General features: G+C 38.8%; 2 protein-coding genes across 2 annotated transcripts; one reads left to right on the forward strand and one right to left on the reverse strand.

The window, feature by feature from the left end:
- Positions 1 to 239: 239 nt before the first annotated feature.
- Positions 240 to 1,475, reverse strand: LOC130463643 (uncharacterized). The gene has a single exon (XM_056832832.1). The coding sequence runs from the start codon at positions 1,473 to 1,475 to the stop codon at positions 240 to 242; it is 1,236 nt and encodes a 411-aa protein (XP_056688810.1).
- Positions 1,476 to 9,979: 8,504 nt separating this feature from the next.
- Positions 9,980 to 14,272, forward strand: LOC110804775 (ferritin-4, chloroplastic). The gene is made up of 8 exons (XM_022010383.2): positions 9,980 to 10,398; positions 12,645 to 12,728; positions 12,831 to 12,891; positions 13,022 to 13,109; positions 13,250 to 13,311; positions 13,565 to 13,630; positions 13,779 to 13,842; positions 13,934 to 14,272. Exons 1-8 carry the CDS (start codon positions 10,082 to 10,084, stop codon positions 13,966 to 13,968), a joined length of 777 nt encoding a protein of 258 aa, XP_021866075.1. The 5' UTR covers positions 9,980 to 10,081; the 3' UTR covers positions 13,969 to 14,272.
- Positions 14,273 to 19,604: the final 5,332 nt, after the last annotated feature.

Below are 19,604 nucleotides of genomic sequence, written 5' to 3' on the forward strand. Positions count from 1 at the left end.
ATTACTAGATAAGTGACATTTGCCATGCCTTGATTCGTCCGATGACATTACTCACTTGGTACTAGACAAGTGCCATTTGGCACATCTTAACCCGCCAAATGAAAAAACTAAATATTTCAATTTCTCATGAATGGAATGCTTTCTCCTTGCACTCTTTTTGTTGGGTATCGTTTATGGTGAACTAGATTAGGTTTCGTTTTTTTTTTTTTTTTTTGACAGCTGAGACAGAAGAAAACAGACTACTTGCCCTTCCTCTCACGTTGAGCGAGGATATGGGCTTTACTAACTTGAGTTCTGCTTACCTTAATGCATACAAAATAATCAAGGTTCTTCGCTACTAGTCTAATGTCCTCTATAATAGGTACTATATTAACGACTGCTTTGGAAGGGTTCTTGATTGCTTGAACTGCCTCCAAACAATCCGATTTGACCACAACATTACTTGCGAAAGAAGCTGCAAGACGAGTGCCCCAAAGGATGGCTTGACACTCTGCTTGGAGAGGTGAAAGGGCAAATATTTTGGTTGCACCACTCAGTCGAGGCTCTTGATCTGTGTCCTCCTCCCACCCTACTGCCGCTTGCCATTGATTGCAGTTACCCTTACTGGAGGCCTTCCACGCTGCATCAACAACTAGACATATGAATCCTTCCGTTGAACATCGACCATATTTGAAGATAGTGATTCCCTTAGTAATTGCAGGCAATGACACCTCCCTTTCATCCTTCTGTCTTGCTGCTAGCAGTTTCTGGGCTTGGGTCCATTGATGAACGTGTGACTGTGCAAGGTGAAGAATCCTCTCCGGGCTTACACTCACGTTTCTAAAGATGATTTCATTTCTGTGTAGCCAAATTGACCACAAAATTGAGATAAATTGAAGGAGTCTTGAGTCCTCCTCACCATCTTGGTTGAAAAACAAATTCAGAAAATTCATTATCCAATCTTCCACACCTATATCCATTTGGGTATACGAGATTATACCCAACCAGCTACTTTTCCAGACCATTTGTGACACTGGGCATAGTCGAAAAATGTGGTTTTGCGTCTCAACCTCAGCATGACACATACTGCAAGTTTCTTCACCTTCCATACCTCGTTTCCTCAGGTTCTCCTTCGTAGGAATGGCGCGATGAATCACACGCCAGATGAAGTGTTTCCATTTAGGGAGGAGATTGCTTTTCCAAAGGGCCTTCCAGAATTTCGAGTGAGTACCGATGCTCGGTTGCTGTTGCCTGTGTAGGAACCAGTACCCCGACTTGAATGTGTATTTTCCTGTTTTTGTATGGGCCCAAATCATCTCGTCCTCCTTATCTGCAGCTGGGATATGAGTAGCAAGGATTTTCCTTGCATCAACAGCAGTGAAACTCTTCCAGATCAGGCCCGCATTCCAATTTCTCTCCGTTGTCATTATATCCATTACCTTGGCTCCAGCTTGAAACCATGGAGGGATATGGTTTCTGAAGTGAACTTTCTCCATGCCTACCCAAGAGTCCCTAGTGATTTTCGTGCAATGGCCGTTACCAACTCTGAATTGGATTCCTCCTTTCAACGAGGAGGCAGCCTTGATGAGGCTTCTTGCTGCCCAAGAGGGAGCATAAGGGCTTCTACCCTGATAGCCCACTGAAATCGGATCATTCCCGTATTTTCCTTTAAACAATTTGCTAACCAACAGGTTAGGGTTATCGCGCATTCTCCAGCTTTGCCTTGCTATTCAGAGCGTTGTTAAGGATAGCCACATTTTTTAGGCCCAACCCTCCATCTGTTTTGTGAGCAAACAACAGTTCAGACTTTCTCCAGTAGATTGGCCGTTTTGAGGAAGAGCTTGCCCACCAGAATTTTGTCAATGAAGATGAAATTTTTGCTAGAACACGCTTTGGACAGGAATAGATAGATAAGATGTGAGAAGCCATAGCTATAAGGACGCTATTGATGAGAATAAGTTTACCCGGGGCCGAGAGGTTAGCAAATTTCCATGAACCAATCTTCGAATTTATTCTTTCCAGAAGCTCATTAAACCTTGAAGAAGAACGGCCGTCTACGTCCATAGGGCAGCCAAGGTAGGTACCCATGACGGAAGTACTACTAACGCCAAGGGGTTGACGGAGAATGCGAACAAATCTAGAGGGTGTGTTTGGGCTGAACAGGACTGCCGATTTCCCGAAGTTAATCATCTCACCCGAGACCGCACAAAAGCCATCAATAATGCCCCTGATTGCTCTACACGAGGAAGGAGTTGCCTTGAAGCAAAAAAGGGCGTCGTCGGCGAAAAACAAATGACTCACTGGCGGCGCCTTACGAGCCACTTTAATCCCTTGGACAAAGCCAGCACTTTCAGCACGTTGGACACCTTTAGCAAGAACCTCCATAAGGAGGATGAATAAGTACGGGGAGAGCGGGTCTCCCTGTCGAAGGCCCTTCTTGGGGGTAATACGCTGAGATTGTTCGCCATTTACCAGAACCGAATAAGTGACCGTTGATATGCATTGAAAGATCCAGTGTATCCATGAATCAGGGAACTCCATACCGCGTAGAATCTTGATCAGGAAATCCCATCTTACTCTATCGTATGCTTTGCTAAGATCAACCTTCAAAATCCCTTCGAATCTGCCTCCTTTTTTCCTCTTCTTAACATGGTTGACAATCTCATGGGCAATAAAGCAGTTGTCGGACATCATACGTCCTGGAATGAACGCATTTTGTGTGTCTCCCACAATGTCTGGTAATACTAACTTCAATCTATTGACCATGCATTTTGAGATAATTTTGTAGAGTGAATTGCACAGGCTAATTGGGCGGAATTCTCCCACTGTCGAAGGGCGTTGTACCTTTGGGATAAGAGCGATAAAAGTTATGTTTGCTTCTTTAAGCATGTGTCCTTTGTCGAAAAAGGCATGTACCCCTTTGCAATCTTCTTCCCCCACCACATCCCAATATTTTTGAAAGAAGATAGGAGGAACACCATCCGGGCCAGGCGACTTGAGAGGTTTGGAGGCAAAAGCTGCTCCTTTGATTTCTAAGTCTGTGAAAGGGGATGACAGCAACTGTTTGTGAGTATGGGAAAGAGTGGTGAGATCCTGCAGCCATGAATCTGTTTCCACGTTGGTTGGGTCTTCTGTACCTGAAAAAAGGTTAGTATAAAAGTTATGAAATTCATGTTTAATCTCCGTGCTTTCTGAAGTCCAAGATTCATCTCCCCTTTTTATTGCACGGATCTCATTAGCACTGCCTCTTGTCTTGACACTTTTATAGAAGAAAGAAGTAGATTGGTCTCCGTAAGCATCCCATTTTGATTTTGCCCACTGTTTCCAGTAGAGCCATTGTTGTTCCAACTGAATTTTCAGTTTCTTACGCTGCTCTGCTTCTTGAATAATCGAACTTTCGTCCCCAATTTTCGACTGAAGAGTAGATAACTCCTCCTCGAATTTATTCCAAGTAATACCCGAATGCTTCTTATAGTCAAGGCACCATCTTCTTGTATGACCCACTATGGTTTCAAGCTTCCTGTGAATTTTGAATAGATGAGAGCCCTCAAACCTGTCCTTCCAGTCATTGATAATAATGCCCTCAATTTCCTTATTAGAGAGACACCAAGCTTCCATCTTATATGGTGATTTTCTCCTTAAAGAGGCTGGGTTTGTGTCGAGGATAATAGGGCTGTGATCCGAAAGGAGTATGGGCAAGTTCCATATGGACGCATCAGGAAATTGTAATCTCCAAGGATCATTAGCACAAGCCCTGTCGAGCCTTTCAAAAGTCGCCTTTTTTCCTTGTCTATTGTTCGTCCAGGTGTAGGTAACTCCATGAAAAGGGAGTTCAGTTATATCACAGTCCATTTTCCAGTTTGCGAAAGAGTCCAAGCCACGGATATGCTTGCTACCACCCAACTTGTGGTTAGTCTCCCCTACTTGATTAATGTCCCCAATGAGAACTATGCTTCCTGGATGTTGGTGGAGCAGGCCTGCTATGGTATTCCAAACAGCAGTACGGCCATCGAAGTAAGGACAGCCATAAACAAACATTACATAGTAGTTATCATTCAGTTCAGAAGTAACATTACAAAGGATTACATTGGCATCTACGAAAATAATATTAACCACCACCCGTTTTGACCAAGCAAGGAACAACCCCCCGGAGTTGGATTGGGCATCCCAGCCTGTAAAATCAAAGAACCCCATTCTAGCAAAAGGTTTTTCTAGAGAAGCTACATCAGACTTAGTTTCAGACAAGAAAATAAAATCTACGCTATACTTAGCCGATAAGTTGGACAGGAACGGAAAAATTGGGGATTCAGAGTTTTTAGCCCCCCTACAATTCCAACTAATGCATTTCATTTAACCACCGAAGACTGTTCTTGGCCAGCCGCGCCCTTGATTTTCAGAATGTTGATCGACACCTTTTTGTTGTAACTCGCTTTTTCCTCAGCTTGCTCCATCTTTTCCCAAATGTCATCGTCTGCACTCAGACCGAACATGAGCTTGCCTCTGCCGGCGTAATTCACCTGCTTTTTCACTTTCTTAGAAGGGGTACAGGAGCTCGATTCAGACTCATAATTAGCCATTCCCAGATGATCATCTATGGCAATACCTAGCACATTCCTCTTCAGTCCTTCTACACCTACTTCGCCTACATCCCTTCCCTGGATGTCTCTTAGAACTCCTTCCCTCCACTTCTTCCTTCTAGGGCCCTCTGCTTCTAGTCTCATACCCTGTCTTTTGTTGTAGATCTTCTTTTTCTCCTCATGAGTGTAATATTCTGGTTCAATTTCCGCCCCATAAGAGTGGGAGGATTCAGAGTCAAGGGCCAACATGTCTATCAACATGAGAGAGTCCACTTCTTCGGCTTGGAGTGATGAGCAAGCCGTGGCAAATGAGTTAACTGACACAGGAGAGTTGGGTGGAGCGCTGGTTTCTGATGGGGGAGGGGAGTTTGAGTTTGAGGGGTTCGGGCTAGGAGTGGCTTCTTTTGGTATAGTGAGTGTGAGAGTTTTCTGAGTGGCGGGTCGAAGGAGAGTTGAGAGTGGTTGGTGTTCTTCTTTGGACGTTCCAGCTTGGGGCAAGACAACAGGAAGTGGGGTGTGGTTTTGGAAGATTGATTTTGGGATAGAGCCAAATTGAAGTTCCACAACACAGTTCCAGTGGGCATTTGGCTTGAATGGGTCAGAGGAAGGATTTTTTGGTACTACAATTCTATCCTTACTTCCCAACAGGACAGAAATATCTGGGTTAAATTCACTTGAAAAAGAAAGACTGGCAGAAGATTCCTTAATTGAAGTTTCCATAATTGTTGTTTCCATAATTGTTTGAGTATAGTTGGGGAAATGCTGGATTTTAGAGGGTAGGAAGGGAAAGGGACACTGGTGGGGCTTTGGCTTAGAAAGATGAGACAGGAATGTTTGATGAGGACCACACTGGGAGTTCAGGTATATAAGGGTGGATTTTGAATTTGAGTTCAAACAGTCAAGGGAGAAAGTGGTTGGGCAGTTACCATAAATGGGTGTTGCAGAGAGATGGGTGGGTGGAGAAAGAGATAACTGGCAGTTGAAGTTCATTTCCTTTAATAGCAGCTGAAGAGATATTAATGTTGCTTTGGTTCAAAGGGTTAGAGAGAGAAAAATTCGTCTGTTCATAGGAAGTTTTACAGCTATGGTTCACAAATTCAACTTGTTCAATGCTAGGGTCATTAATATTTGGCAGAGAGATAATCAACTTGGGATTAAATTGGTTTGGGATGCTGACCTTTTTTGGAAAATAGGTTGAGACTGCACAGTACTCTTGACCAGGAGTTGGAGGGAGGAAATTTGGAGGCACAACTACGCCTGGGTCCCCGACGGTGGCTACCGTCAGTGGAGCAACCCCCAATGCAAGGTCCCCCTGAGCTAGGTTACCCAATTGTTTTGTCGGAATAGAAACGTGAAGGCGGGTCAGAATTCCACGTCGAGAAAGGATCGGCACCCTACGACTTGGACCGTCACCCAAGTTTCTTGATTTCTTATTATTAGGGGAGTTTGAATCTTCATTTTCCCCACTTCGCGGCCGTTTTCCACTGTTTACCTGATTTAGATGGAGACCCCCATATGTGTTCGGGTTTGGTGGTTGGTGGCCTGAGCTACCATCTGAGCTGTTTCCACTCGTCGACGGCGACTGAGCACGCGGTGGGTAGGAGCGCAAGTTGATTCTTGACGTCCTGAATCTTTCCCCATCTTCTAATCCCATGATTTTTTTGGTATAGAGAGGTGGCGCCGGTTGTTCTTCCATAAAATCAAAATTCAACCCACATATTCCCTTCAAGCGAGACCTGATTTCATACTTACCCCGGTTTTCCGGAGTTTGGCAATTTGGTTTACGGTGCCCCACCTGACCACAGTTCTGGCAGAAATTGAAGATGCCTTCGTACCTGAAGTAGACCCATTTGTAATGGTCTGGCCTGTATTCATAGTAATAACCTGGGACTATCACTTTATCAATTGGGATGATCATTTTGACTCGAATGTGGTTCTTTGGACCTTCCGTCATCGAACTTTCGTCAATCTTAATGATCCTTCCGATTCTTTCTAGAGCTCTTCTTGCGACTTGGAGATGATTTTCCGGGACAGGGATGCCTTCAACTCTTACCCAGAAGTAGGCCTCACTAAAATCAATGTTGGATATCGATGCTCCGATCGACCATCCTTTGAAGACCAGAAGGGCCCCTTTGAAGGATGCCGTGCCCAAGGACAGCAGGTTATCCCTGTCAACTATGTTATTACAGAAGAAGAAGAATGTGTCCTTCAGTTGATTTGCCTTTTGGACTTCAATGGGTCCATTTGTGGTCCAGAATTGATTGACCCACAATTGGAGTTGGGTATGAGAAAATGATCTGTAGTCAAAAATCTTGCACACAACAGCCAAATGATATTTGTTGGAGTTTGGAGGTGTGTCTTCCGACTTATATGGGATTATAATCCCCATTCTGAGAGGTGAATTAGACATTTTTGGTGGAGAAGAAGGAATAGAAAGAGAAGAAAAGATAGAAGAGAGGCGAAATAAGGCTCTAGAAATCTAGAGATAGAGGCTCTCAACTTTTAGAGAGAGAGTTACGGCATGACCCGAAAAGGGTGTATTAGGGGGAAATGGAGTGCAGGCACGAATTTTGATAATTTTTTTCACAAAATATTTAACTGAATATTTTCCCAATTACTGTATACTTACAACATTTTTTAACATACTCATTTAAATTTATTCATCTAATACGCATATTAAAATGCTAATATGGTAATTTGACCAAAATATTGAGTGATATATTTTCCATTATTAATATAGCGATTTGACTAAAATATTACCGAATAGAATAATTATTATTATGTCGTATCTATTATTGCCATAATTTATAAACTAAATTTTGTTTCCATACATAAATAGTTTATAAAAAAAGATAGAGAATAAAAATAAAATAAAACAGATACATTTTTTTTGGAAATTGGTTTTTTGCGGGAAAAAATCGCACAAGGAATTGACATGTGTCATACCTGGTGTCCCTTTTAGTATATAGTAATAGATTCCATAGATTCTTTCCCTATAATTAAATACGGAGTACAAACAGTTGTAAAAGATAGTTTACCGTCAGATCATATCTCATCTCACCAATCTGTTACACATTTGTCATAGTTTACCGTCAGATGACTTCATTTGTCATCTCACCAACCTAAAATTAAGTAAATATAAGACGGTCTAACTAGTAAAAAAATTACTGGTAATTAAATTGACACCAATAGTATTTATTCTTTCTTGGATAATCACTCACTAAGGCCCTGTTCGGCAAAATTAGCGGTGACAGGTAGCGGTTAGCAGTTGAGTAGCGGGTAGCGGTTAGAGTAGCGAGTAGCGATGAATAGTAGTGGGTAACAATTAGCTGTCAAAGTAGCGGGTAACTAATATGAGTGTACGGTAAAAGTAGCGGTTGATATTATAAAATAAAAATAAAGCTAGAATATTATTTAAAACTTTATTACTCCGTATAGATTTGTCAAACGCTATCCGCTACCTTAAACACTACTAATTTTAACGTTTTACCAAACACTTAGGCCCTGTTCGGCAAAATTAGCGGTTGCGGGTAGCGGTTAGCGGTTGAGTAGCGGACTAGCGGGTAGCGGTTAATAGTAGCGGGTAACAGTTAGCTGTCAAAGTAGCGGGTAACTAATATGAGTGTTCGGTAAAAGTAGCGGTTGATATTATAAAATAAAAATAAAAGCTAGAATATTATTTAAAACTTTATTCTAAATTTGTCAAACGCTACCCGCTACCTTAAACGCTACTAATTTTAACGTTTGACAAAAGCTACCCAACCGCCACCTCAACCGCTAACCGCTACCTAAATCGCTACTTTACCAAACACTTACAAATTTTACAACCCGCTACCTGATCAAACACTATCGCCGAACTCATTTATTCGTTGTGTTTGTCATAAAACTCATTTATTCATCAGTCATTATTATTGCATATTTTTGTGTCAAAAAACAAATTATCTCAGGTTTGAAGGTATTTTTATTTGTTTAAACCAAAAGCAAAAATAAAATAAAATGACGATGGAACAAATCCAGTTAGCTTAAGTATGGGGAGTATGGAGTAGGTTGAAAAGACTAGAAAGATGAAATAAAGGACATAGACATAGTCCATGTCATTCCAGGCTGTTACCTCCACTAAGTGCTAAGCATCTTCCCGCCATTAGACCCGTCCTCATGTAATTCTTGTTCCAAACACTTCCCCCACTCTCATTTTATTTACTTCCCCAACATTTTTCACCATCACATAATAATTTACTACAATATTTCACCAAAGTATTTTCCTTCGGAATCCAATAAGTTTTGAGGTAAGACTTATCAAATTAACGAGTATTATTCGTGTTTGGTTTCATGCCAATTTTGATTTTATTTCACTAAATATGTAAAAAATTAGGTGAAAAATAGAATAATTGAAAAAAAAAACTACTCCCTCCATTCCTAAATGATCTTCCTATTTGGTGTTTGATGTGGAAAATAAGAAAATGGAATCTTGTAATGATTGGGTGTAAGAGAAAATAATAAATAAATGAAGAAAAGTAATAAAGAAATGAAGGAGAGAGAAGATATTTTTATTAAAGTAATAAAAAATCATAAAAGTGGAGTTGAGTGGGTGAATAGGAAATGTGAATGAATTAAATAAGGGATGATGGGGAAATTTATGGTAAAAAGTCATGTCCAAAAATAGAAATAGGAAGATCAAATAGGAACGACATTTATAGAAACAGGAAGATAAAAAAGGAATGGAGGGAGTAATATAAACAGGTCGAATTCGATCCTAATTCATGTTCTGTCGTGTTGATCAAGCAATTTCAATGCCTGGAAAGCACCTTGCCTTTCAAAGCCCAACGTTATCATCAACCACCTTGACGCACCACCACACCACTAAATTCTTTTAGATGTTCATAACGAACTTGAATATTTGTTTCTCTCAATAACTTGAGATAGTGATGCAACACGACGCCACCCCCTCGTTATTTTTAGAGGTTCTTAATGAACTTGAATAATGATTTCTCTCAATAACTCAAGTTAACGAAATATTATACATATTTTATAATATATCGTGTTATCTTGTGAGGTAAGAGATCGCCAGCTCTAACTTTGAAAAAATATCCAAAATTTAGGTGACATGAGAATTCAACATCAATTTGTCCACAAATTAGAAAATTTCCTCCAAAGAAGGCAGTGAATGAAGGCGAGTAGAATAACGATCCACAATCTAGCGAGTAACAAGAAACGACAAAAGCATTCTCAAAGAGATAAAATAAAGGACAACGTGGATTGGATATTTCCAAGATTCTCCATCTGACACAAGCTCACCACACGCCCTTTCCAACTTTTTAATCACGACCATCCACTCCACCTCTTCATCCAACGGTCCAAATCAACAGCCAATGCCACTCATACACTTGTCCTCCTCTTATATAACCCCTCTCCTCCCTTTTCTCACCTCCTCATCTCTTCCCTCATTTTCCACTCTTCCCATTTTACATTTGTACCCCTCCGCCATTTTTAATACCTTCATTTCCAATCAATTTTGTGATAAAAACATGATGCTAAGAGCAGTTTCATCAGGCGGGTCACCCCTGTTTAGCTCCTCCCCTGTTGTTTCAGGGAAGGAGAATGGTAGTGGCTTGTTTTTGCCGAGTTCCGTGGTGTTTGGAGGAGAGAAAGAGAGGAGAAACAATGGGTGTGGGAGAATCTCCATGGCTGCTTTTAAAGAAGGTGGGCCAATGACTGGGATTGTGTTTCAGCCGTTTGAGGAGGTTAAGAGTGATAATTTCTTGGTCCCCACTTCTCCTCAGGCGTCCCTTGCTAGACAGAGCTTTGTTGATGATTGTGAATCTGCCATTAACGAGCAGATCAAGTAATCTTTCAATCCCTCATTCCGTTTCTATGTTTATTTTTATTTTTAATTCCGTGTTATGAATCTTATGATATTCCGCTCTAAAGGCCAAGTATAAAATGATACGGAATTATTAATTAATTTTTTTGTTAAAATTAGGCTTCAATCAGTGTTATTAATGTTTATTTTGTTGCTTAATGAATTTACTTTTAGCCTATATTGCCTTTTCCCCTTGGATTTTTCTTTTATTAGGAAAAGTTGATGTGTTTTTGATGGTGGAATGAGTTTTATTTTAAATAGTTGATGGGTAAAAACTAGAAAGTACGATGCCTGAAAAAGCTGATTAAAGGTGGAAATAATTAATAAATTAGCTTTATTGGTCCGTATAAGTCTGTGCGCTATGATTTTTGACATAAAGGAGATGGCTACCAACTGTTTGTTAAAATGTCTCAATGAAAAAGGTCTTCATTTTATGAAAGTTTTGTTTTCTTCGTGGATGTTATGTTATGCACTTATGCATCATGTTTGTGCTTCATTCAGTTTTGTATGCTTCTTTTTTGTTTGCTTGTGTTTGTAAATGAGCCACTAAGAGCAATAAAAGTTACAAAAGGAGAGGGGGAATTCGAATATTAGATCGTTCTAACTTGTTACCTATGGTACACAGTCCCTTAGTCTTAAAAAGTCACGGCATCCTTATTTCTGTTTTGTATGATTTAACTTGCGGATTCATAACATATAGTGTGTAATTGCTGCATATATCCCCTATAAGATCTTTTGTTTTGTTTCTTAATATGTTATCATCTAGCATAGTTGTGTATATACGATTAGTACGGAGTATTTTTCTTTGAAGATATTGCATGTAAAGTTTAGCCAAAGTTGGTGCTGTCCTCGTCTTTTTTATTGTGAGTTGTTCAAGGGTATTGTCAATTTGTCATAACTCATAAGGCATAACACAAACTTGTTATTAGCCCTTGGATTATATTAGTGAGTTATAATTGATCAACTAGCGAAGTATTTAATTGAATAAGGCGATAATTCGGTAAAAGGCTTACAAAATGTGAAGTGAGGTGGGTTTACCGTAACTTGTTGTGAGACATTAGAAGTTAACTTACAGAAAGTAAAAAGTAACCCTCGTATCCCCAATAGAACGGCGGTGGGGAACTATTAGACTATTATTACAATAGTCTATTAGAGATCCTCTATCTCATTACGTGTCTAATGTCTCATCTTATGCCCTATTATTATATTTATTTACAGTCATTTAAAATAAACCAATAACATTAAATAAATAACCAGTGTAATTGCGTTGGTGATGTGTCCAAATTAGATAGTGGTGTGACACAAGATGAGACATATTGAACCCACTATTGGGTGGATCTCGGTCCTGTAACCTTCCTCTCACAAATAACAAATTTATGGGTCCTAGAAAAATAAGGAATAACAGTTTTATTTAAGAATGTTTGAGAGGGTATCTCTATTTGCTTTTCTTGCTATAATAACTTGTGTAATAAAAGAAGATGGAATGTCTCTAAGGTTTTACTTCTCTGTTCCAATAACCAAGGATAGAATTTAGGGACTTTTAATGAGGAAGATATGGCATTATGGAACATTGAGGTTGAGTGAGGTATTTAGGTTGACTAGTGGTTACTTTGGGTAAAAGGTAATTGGGTTTTGAAATCTTAAATATTCAGTAGAAGATTCTATCTAGTTTTATTGTTTTTGGTTCAAGCTGTGTTACCTTGATGGTCCATCAGTGTTGAGCATTTCAAGCTTCAGACCACCTTATTCCAGGTCATTGATAAGGGATTTACTTTATTGTGATGGTCTGGTTTGTTGCACAGCCAAGTTGCTTGGGTTTTGATTTCTGTACCAGTCAGAATTATATCAGTTGTGTTTTGATCCATAAGTAGTCAAGTTACAATCTGCTAGGCTCATTTGAAACTTGGTTTACAAACTTGTTTATAAGTTGTTTTCTTGCTCTGTTGGATTTAAAATCTTCTCAAGTACTGATTCATATGTATCATACTTGTACCAGAATAAGTTCGACTTCCAACAGTTAGCCCTTTCTCGTTAACATAACTTTATTGTTATCAATCACATACTGTACATTGAAGAAATCTCTTAAAAAGAACGAAAGAAAAGGCTAAATTTCAATTATAATTAAGCATCTGTTGCAAATATGATTTGTAAGTTGTAACAGACAATCTCATTTATTGTTTGTTTGAGGCTTGTTCAATGCTAACTGGGTTTCTTGGTATGATTCACAGTGTGGAGTACAGTGCATCCTATGTGTACCACTCGCTGTTTGCCTACTTTGACAGGGACAATGTTGCTCTGAAAGGCTTAGCCAAGTAAGTACACTTAAACGATTCTTATGCAACTCCTGGGAATACATTTGCATTAGTTGAAGGGATGTAAATTTTTACCATATCCTGTCGTTTTGGCTTTATCAGATTTTTCCGGGAGTCAAGTGAAGAAGAAAGGGGTCATGCTGAGAAGTTAATGAAGTATCAGGTAATTAGCAACTTGTTATACAGTTATAGTGTCTTTTGTCTGTTGAAGTTTTGAAAGCTTTTAAAATGGTACTGATGATCGCCATCAAGTGGTTAATAATAGTATACTTTGTATTTCTTATCTTTTTCAGAACATGAGAGGAGGAAGGGTGAAGCTGTTTTCAATTCTTATGCCGCCATCAGACTTTGAGCAGGTTGAAAAGGGTGATGCACTATATGGTATGCTTTATCTTCTTTTATTTCTAGAGTTGATGATGCTGATATACATACATGTGTTTTGAAATATACATTTTTCTGAATGGTTTTGATCAACATCTTATTTTTCCAGTGCTAATTTTTTTAATGTAATGTTGTGACAGCAATGGAGCTGGCGCTGTCATTGGAGAAGCTTGTGAATGAGAAATTGCTGAACTTGCATGGTGTAAGTTATTGACCTCCTTCCCACTGACTTCTAAAATAAGGGATAATTATCGATTCCTTTTAATATTGTGGAACTTTTGTCGCACCATCTTATCGTTGTACAAAATGAGTAAAGGGATTAACTAGCCAGCTTTATCTTTGAAATATTATACGGAGTACTTCGTATGATTCTTTATCACAAAATTTAAGTATATTGTATTTTTTGTAGATAAGATTTTGTTTGTGATTCATTATTTTATGATATCGACTAACAGGTTGCTGCGAAAAACAATGATGTCCAGTTACAAGAATTTGTTGAAGGCGAATTTCTGAGTGAGCAGGTAATTTATACGAATTATTATTAACTACTGAGCAATAGCACACACAAACAGTAACTCCTAGAAAAAAAGAGAAGCTTCTTTTGAGAAATTTCTTTCATGGAAGGTTTTTCTTTGCGGCTAATAAATCCTTGTTTGCTGTCTTACTTAGGTTGAGGCAATTAAGCAGATTGCAGATTATGTCACTCAGTTAAGAATGGTTGGCAAGGGACATGGTAAGAATCACTCTTCTTATTCGTTGTATAATCTACACATTTATGATTTTTAGAGATTTAGGTTCTAAAAGCAATCTATATATATTTGCAGGAGTTTGGCACTTTGATCAAATGCTCCTTAACTAAGGAGATCCTCTTCACTGATATGAACTTGAAGATTTCCTGTAGCTCTAGGTATCAACTTTCTGTCGTCCAGAAAATTCCGTCTTTTAGTTTGGGATGGAATGGCTATAATTTAGGGAAGCTTGTATAAAAGTATGTATCTCCATTGATGTATTAAGAAGATGATTGTAGGTAGCCACTTTGTATTTCGTCCGATACCTGGAGCTTTAATAATGAGAATTGTAGCTGATGTTTGAAGTTATCTTGCTCAAATTATGATGTATTATATTAGCCATTAATAAATCCTTTGGTTTGAATTGAGCTTTCATTTATACTCTGATTTTGGTGGTTCTCAGTAAGAAACTAAGAACTAAGAAAGTAATGCAGGGTTATTTTAAACATATTTGTTACTCCCTCCGTCCCATAATATAGTGCCTGTTTTCTTAAAATGGTGTCCCTAAATGATGTGCCTATTTCTATTTTAAACCATTAATTTTTACTTTGAAAATTGTATTTTTTGACTTTTATTCAACCCATGTGCTTGATTTTTGTCTTTTTTAGGCCTATTTATTATGTACACACCTTTAATCTCTAATTTCTCTCTCCATAAAAGCCAACTAACATGTACTTTATCTTGAAAAAACAAATAATTATTGTTTTTATTATCAATGTTATACTTTACCTTAATAACCGTAATTTTGGTCAAACGGGCACTATATTATGGGACGGAGGGAGTACTAATTACTGCAACAAATTACTTAAAACTGCGGCATCTGACACGTGGTCAGCAAGATATTCGTTTACTGTCAATAATGGCAGACATCTTTAGTACTGTGTTCTGCAACTGTAATGTTAGAATATCAACTATTTTAGTTTTTAAATGTGATCTTTTGAATGTGAAGATGATAATGCATTTCATCCACTTCCTTCATCACACAGTATGTAGGTTGATGCAGTTGCAGTCCTTGCAGAAATGCAGATCTTACAGTTGCAGTTTTTTTTTTTAACTTCACTCATCTTTGGTCCCTCCTGTCTGAATTTGAAATTAATAGTCAAATACACTATTTTAGATGTCCGGAAAAAGTTGTCACCTTTTCTAATCTATGATAGGATTCTAGTGTGTCACCACTTTCACTCTCACAGCTATTATGGACGGAGAGAGTAAATATTTGGCGTTTTTTTTCTTAGCTAGTTACCTCTGAAGTTTCTGGATATCACTGTATCAATATATTGCAGAATATTTCTCAACATTTTCCACAGATTGGAGTTGTGTCAGATTAGGCCATTAGGGGTGATGTGAAAGTATTCCTAGAACAATGGAGAGGAGAAGTTTCTGTAATGAAATCTATTTCTCCGGTCATAGATATTCTTCGTTGCTAGTCTTGCTACACACTCTTACCAGTTAATTACAAGCTTATAATGAAAGGTTGGAAACAAGAAACAAGAAACACCTTTCGCCTCTCACAAAATTTACTCGTACAGTTTTTGACAATGGTGTTGCAGTAAATTGCCTGGTGAGAGGTTTTGATGATGATTTTGACACGAATGAAGTTGAGAGGTTTTGTTAAGTGTCTCAACCAAAAGGACATCTCGCCTTGTAATTGTTGAAAACTGTATTCATGATCAAATCAAACGCAGAAAACTTTGTAGCTCTACTGCAGTATAACAGACTGAGAGAGAGAGAGAGATATTATTAGAATTATGAAATCGATTACAGGCTAAGAAGATTATGAAAGTTAGTTCTATTACAAGCTGCATAACTAACTATATATACTCCTGTGTTGGTGTGCTGTCACAACCAATCATTATACAGGAAATAATACTCAGCCAATCACAAGGCTTTAACAATTATGGGAAATAATACAGCTGTCATATAGCTGACAGTGTAACAGAAAACGGTTACTTGGGTAGCAATCCTCTGTGGGCAAGTCCAGCATTGTAATGCTGATCCAATGTATGCTCCACTGTGTTGTCAACTATTGCAGTATCACCAACACCCCCCCTCAAGCTAGGTGTGGTAGGAGTAACTCCTAGCTTGGATAGTAGATCATGATACTGAGGTGAAGGTAGTGCTTTGGTAAACACATCAGCTAACTGAGATTTGGTAGGCAAGTAAGTGAGCTGAATCAGACCTTCAAGTACCTTATCCCTAGTGAAATGACAATCTATCTCAATGTGTTTTGTCCTTTCATGTAATACAGGATTTTTAGCTATGTAGATAGCTGATTGGTTATCACAATGCAAAGTGACTGGTTTTAACTTATTTACACCCATTTCTTCAAGTAACCTGACAAGCCAAGTAACTTCTGAAGCTGCAGCTGCCATTGCCCTATATTCTGCTTCTGAAGAACTCTTTGAAATAGTCCCTTGCTTCTTTGATTTCCAGGAAACAGGAGAATTTCCCAACAAAAGAATGTATCCTGTTATGGACCTTCTAGTATTGGGACAAGCAGCCCAATCACTATCTGAGAAAGCCTGCAGTGTTAAGCAATCTGAAGCTTGCAGCAAAATGCCTTGACCTTCAGTGTGTGCAACATATCTGAGCACATGATGCAAAGCTTTGACATGTGGTACTCTAGGTTGATGCATGAACTGACTGAGTAATTGAACAGCATAGCATAAATCTGGCCTTGTGTGTGTGAGAAAGTTCAGTTTGCCCACCAATGTTCTATATTGATCTGGTTGATCATAAAGTTGTCCCTCATCTGTAAATAATTTAGTGTTAATGGGAAGAGGAGTAGCAGCTGATCTTTTAACATCAAAACCACAGTCAGCTAAAAGAGATTTGGTGAACTTCTTTTGTGTCAATATCACCCCATTCACCAAATAACCAACTTCAATTCCTAGGAAGTAATGCATCACACCAAGATCCTTGATACTGAAAACAGTATCCAAGTGTTTCTTTAGGGCAGTAATAGTGGGGAGATGATTTCCAGTAAGGAGGATATCATCCACATAGACTGCAGCCAAAGTAATGTGCACATGATCCTTCTTGATGAACAAAGAGTAGTCGTTTTTTGATTGAACAAACCCCTGTAACTGCAGCTCCCCATGAAGTTTAGCAAACCATTGCCTGGATGCCTGTTTAAGGCCATAAAGTGATTTTCTGAGTTTGCAAACATGATTGTGAGGATTGGGAATTCCTTCTGGCATTTTCATATAAACTTCCTCATGTAAATCACCATGTAGGAAAGCATTATTGACATCAAGCTGATAGATTGTCCACTTCATGCTAGCAGCCAAAGCAACAATGCACCTAACTGTAGCCATTTTCACCACAGGAGAAAAAGTTTCCTCAAAATCAATGCCATATTTCTGTGTGTATCCCTGAGCTACTAATCTAGCCTTGCATCTTTCCAAAGAACCATCAGCTTTCAATTTTACCTTAAAAACCCATTTGCACCCAATGGCCTTTTTGCCAACTGGTAAAGTAACAACATCCCAAGTGTGATTGTGAAGAAGTGCCTCAATTTCCTTTTCCATAGCTTTAATCCAGTCAGGAGATAAAGATGCCTCTTTATAATTTCTGGGTTCAGTGAGAGCTTCCAGCTTACTAATGAGGGCTTGATGATGAATTGGCATACAAGTGTAAGAGACCAAATTACACCAATGCTGAGAAGAATGACAATGATAATCTTTGAGATATGTGGGGGGTTTGTGAGCTCTAGTTGACTTTCTGAGACCTTGGTCTGATAGGTCAAGAATGAGATCAGCTTCAACAGTAGGAGAGGAAGAAGCATGAGTAGAAGAAAGAGAAGGAGAATGTGTAGAAGAAGAGGGAGTAACAGAAGGAGAAGAAAGAGGTGTAGAAAGAGGTGTAGAATGTAAAGAAGAGAATGGAGAAGAAATAGATGTATCAGGAGATTGAGAAGGAGAGGAAAGAAAAGGTAAAACTAGATTGGGATCAGGAAGAAAAGGTGTGTGGATGGGAAGAAAAAGTAAGGTGGGAAATCTGTAAGAGGAGTATGAGATGAATAATCAGTAACAGAATGGTGAAAGGGAAAATGAGTTTCATGGAAAGTGACATCTCTGGAAACACTGATGATGTTAGTGGCAGGATCTAGAACTTTGTAACCCTTTTGTGTGGGAGAATAACCAATGAAAACACAAGGTTTTGCTCTTGCATCAAACTTGGATCTGTGTACTTTGGAGGTAGAAACAAAACACAAACAGCCAAAAACCCTTAAATGTTGATATAAAGGTTTGTCTCCAAATAACTTCTCATAAGGTGTCTGATTCCCAATACTCCTTAAAGGCATTCTATTGACTAAATAAGTAGCACATAGAATGCATTCCCCCCAAAATTTGATAGGCAACTTGGATTGAAAATGAAGAGCTCTAGCAGTTTCAAGTAAATGTCTATGCTTCCTTTCTACCACCCCATTTTGTTGGGGGGTTCCACTACAACTTGTTTGATGCACAATTCCCTTGTTTTGGAAAAGTAATTTCATGTCACCTCCACACAATTCTAGTGCATTATCTGATCTTACACACAAGACTTTTGAATCAAACTGTGTTTCCACCATTTTCAGAAAAGAGACAAGTACAGGTACAGCATCAGTTTTGGATTTTAAAAGATATGTCCAAGTAGTTCTTGTAAAATCCTCCACTATGGTAAGAAACATAGTACAACCATTGTGTGTTTTATTCTTGTAAGGCCCCCAAGTGTCCAAATGAATCATTTGAAACATCTTAGTGGTCTTAATACTACTAATGGGAAAGGAATTTCTAGTTTGCTTAGCTGCAGGGCAAATCTGACATATACTATCACCAAGACCAGTAGAAACTAAAGAATCAACAACAAATTTCATCTTGGAATAAGGCATGTGTCCAAGTCTCAAGTGCCAAACCTTGGAATCTGTGCATGTTGTTGCTGCTAGACATGTAGTGGAAGAAGTTGCAGACTGATGTTGTTCTGAATCCACACTGTAAAGACCTGACTTCACACTACCAAGAACCTGTTTCTCTTTCATTAAATGGCCCTGAAGATAACATTTATCAGCAGTAAATGACACAGTGCATTGATGATCAGTACATAGTTTGTTCACAGATAACAAATTGTACTGAAAATCTGGAACATGCAGAACATCTGTCAGCTGTATGTTTTCATTTATGGTGACAGTTCCCTTATGAAGAACACTTACTTTCCTTCCATCTGGTATTGTTATGCACTCTCCGGTTCCAATAACAGGTTCATATGAATCAAACATGCTTAGACTAGCACACATATGATCTGAAGCTCCACTATCTAACAACCAACTTGAATGAGAACAAGTAAGAAAGCAATAATTGTTACCTGCCATGAATGCATGGCCTGAACTGTCCCCTTCCTCAAACTGAGTATCTGTGACAGCCACTTTCTCAACCTGTTGCTTGCTCAGTAGATTTAGCAATTGTGTACATTGCTCTGGTGTGAAAAAGTTTGCCTGTGGCTGTTGTGGTTGTTGCTCTCTGTCATTAGGAAAATATTGCTGTTGATATTCAGTCATATCATCATAGTAAGCTTCATCAGTATAGACAGCAGAAGCAGCTCTTTTGTCACTCTTGAACCCTGTGAAACCTGGTGGAAAACCATGCAATTTGAAACATCTCTCTGTGCTGTGTCCATTAACCTTACAGTGATCACAGTAGTAGCTGGATGGAGGTCTCTTATAGCCAGT

The sequence above is a fragment of the Spinacia oleracea genome, chromosome 6 (assembly GCF_020520425.1).
Source record: "Spinacia oleracea cultivar Varoflay chromosome 6, BTI_SOV_V1, whole genome shotgun sequence".
NCBI lineage: Eukaryota > Viridiplantae > Streptophyta > Magnoliopsida > Caryophyllales > Amaranthaceae > Spinacia > Spinacia oleracea.